This window comes from Arachis ipaensis, chromosome B09 (genome assembly GCF_000816755.2).
Source record: "Arachis ipaensis cultivar K30076 chromosome B09, Araip1.1, whole genome shotgun sequence".
In the NCBI taxonomy this organism is placed as follows: Eukaryota; Viridiplantae; Streptophyta; class Magnoliopsida; order Fabales; family Fabaceae; genus Arachis; species Arachis ipaensis.
Window position 1 is genome coordinate 101,822,676 of NC_029793.2, and position 2,174 is coordinate 101,824,849.

Below are 2,174 nucleotides of genomic sequence, written 5' to 3' on the forward strand. Positions count from 1 at the left end.
CAAACCACAACAACCAGCAGAATAACAACCAAAATACATACAGAAAACCACAAAACACTTACCCCAACTCTAACCATCATCCATCCAATAACCAAACCACCAACCAAAATACTTACCATCAACCCTCAACACCCCACAACCAACCAATCTCACAAGACTCTCAGAGAATCACCAACTTGGAGCTTTTAATGGTGAAAATGATGAAGCACCAAGAGATGACAACAAAGAACCAGGAAGCTTCTATGAAGAATATGGAGAGGCAGATTGGACAGCTTTCCAAGCAAATTGCTATTTAAAGACCATCAAGCTCATTACCAAGTGACACCATTCCTAATCCAAAATAGGAGTGCTAAGCTATACAGCTGAGGAGTGGGAAGATATTGGTGGACAATAAAGAAGCAATCAAGAAAGCTATGGACAGCAACAAAGAGCCAACAGAGATAGAGGAAGCTAGCAACAAGGACATAACAACAAGCAAAAATATCCCAGAGAAGCTCAAAGAGAAGGACAGCCAGCCACACAATTCAAGGGGAGAAAAAGAGGAACAAACCCAAGGACAACAGCAAGTAGAGAAGAGCTTTACACCTCCACTGCCATATCCCCAGAGGTTCAACAAAGAAGCAAATGATCAACACTTTCATAAGTTCCTTGAGACTTTCAAGAAGTTGGAGATAAACATTCCCTTGGCTGAGGCATTAGAGCATATGCCTCTATATGCGAAATTCCTAAAAGATCTCATCAATAAGAAGAGAAGTTGGCACGAGAAAGAAACTATATTGCTCACTGAAGAATGCAGGGCATTAATTCAAAAGGGGCTTCCACTCAAACTTGAAGACCCTGGAAGTTTCTTTTTGCCTTGCACCATTGGAAGATTGAGCATCAACAAGGCAATGTGTGACTTAGGGGCTAGTATCAATCTGATGCCCTCTTCTCTGGTGAAAAAGCTTTGTATAGAGAAAGTGAAGCCAATACAAATGTCTCTGGAACTGGTGGATAAGTCAGTAATATGTCCCAGGGGTGTGATTGAAAACCTTCTAGTTAAGGTGGACAAATTTATATTCCCTGCAGACTTTGTGGTCTTAGACTTAGATGAGGATGAAGGTGATTCCATCATACTTGGAAGACCATTCTTGGCCATAGCTAGGGCCATTATAGATGTGGAGCAAGGAGAATTAACCCTCCGAATGCATGATGAAAGCATCACTCTGAATGTATTTCCAGAGACACAACTCATTGATGAAAAGAAGAATTGCATGGAAACTAACAAGGAAGACTTGCAGTGGAAGGAAGGAATCAAAAAGACAACCGGTAATCACCATCCAAAGTAAGAAACAGACAACACAGCAAGAAGAAAAGAGAATGAGACAATGCAGAGTGATGAAGGAACTCAAGAAGAAATTGAAGTGTTGACCACTAAGAAGGAAAATCCCAAAATAAGGTCCTCTGAAAAAAAGAAAGATCAACAAAAAGAAGAAAGAAAAGCAAGAAAAAGACTCATAAGGGGTGGAGGAACAAGAAGATCCCAACTGAGGGGTTCTCCAAGGGTGATGAAGTACAGTTGATTTATCAACAGTTAGGAACAAGCCAACAAGCCAATGACTGATACACAGTTTGCAAAATACTCTCACTTGAGCATGCTAAAATTGAGCATCAAGGAACAAAAAGGAAGCTCACAGTGAGGGGGGACAAGCTAAGACACTACAGTCGTCAACCACCATAAAGGGGGGGCCAATGTCAAGCTAGTGATAATAAACGAGCGCTTCATGGGAGGCAACCCATGATTTAGTTTTCTTGTCTCTAATATTTCAATATGAATAATAATTGTTGCACTAACATGAATTCAATTTTTTTAGACAAAATTGACAACTATTCATGACAATGGAGAACATATGATCCAATTCTATGTTTGGTGTGCCCATAGGCACACCAAAATATATGTTCCTTGGAATATGTAGCCAAACATTCAAGCTGAGTGTTGTACATATTACAAGAGCAAGTCATTAAAGTCAAGGGTCTCTTCAAGTTTTTAAACTCATGGAAGTACAACAATGCTTCTAATTGTCAAAAAAAAAATTTTTTGAAATAAAATAAAGCATTTCTCATGAATGGTTTAACCAAAAGTGACGCTGAAATTTCAAAAGTAATAGTTGGAGGAAGTAACATCTTGGACTACA

The 2,174-nt window shown here is 39.3% G+C and overlaps 1 protein-coding gene across 1 annotated transcript; it reads left to right on the forward strand.

The window, feature by feature from the left end:
- On the forward strand, positions 414 to 1,328 carry LOC107615762. The gene is made up of 2 exons (XM_016317797.1): positions 414 to 1,101; positions 1,222 to 1,328. The coding sequence occupies exons 1-2, from the start codon at positions 414 to 416 to the stop codon at positions 1,326 to 1,328; spliced, it is 795 nt and encodes a 264-aa protein (XP_016173283.1).

Excerpts from the sequence above, each read along its gene's own strand:
- LOC107615762 (XM_016317797.1), top strand. The coding sequence starts at position 414 with ATGGACAGCAACAAAGAGCCAACAGAGATAGAGGAAGCTAGCAACAAG. Across the intron at positions 1,102-1,221 it reads AGACTTAGATGAGGATGAAG|AGACACAACTCATTGATGAA; the intron begins GTGATTCCATCA and ends ATGTATTTCCAG.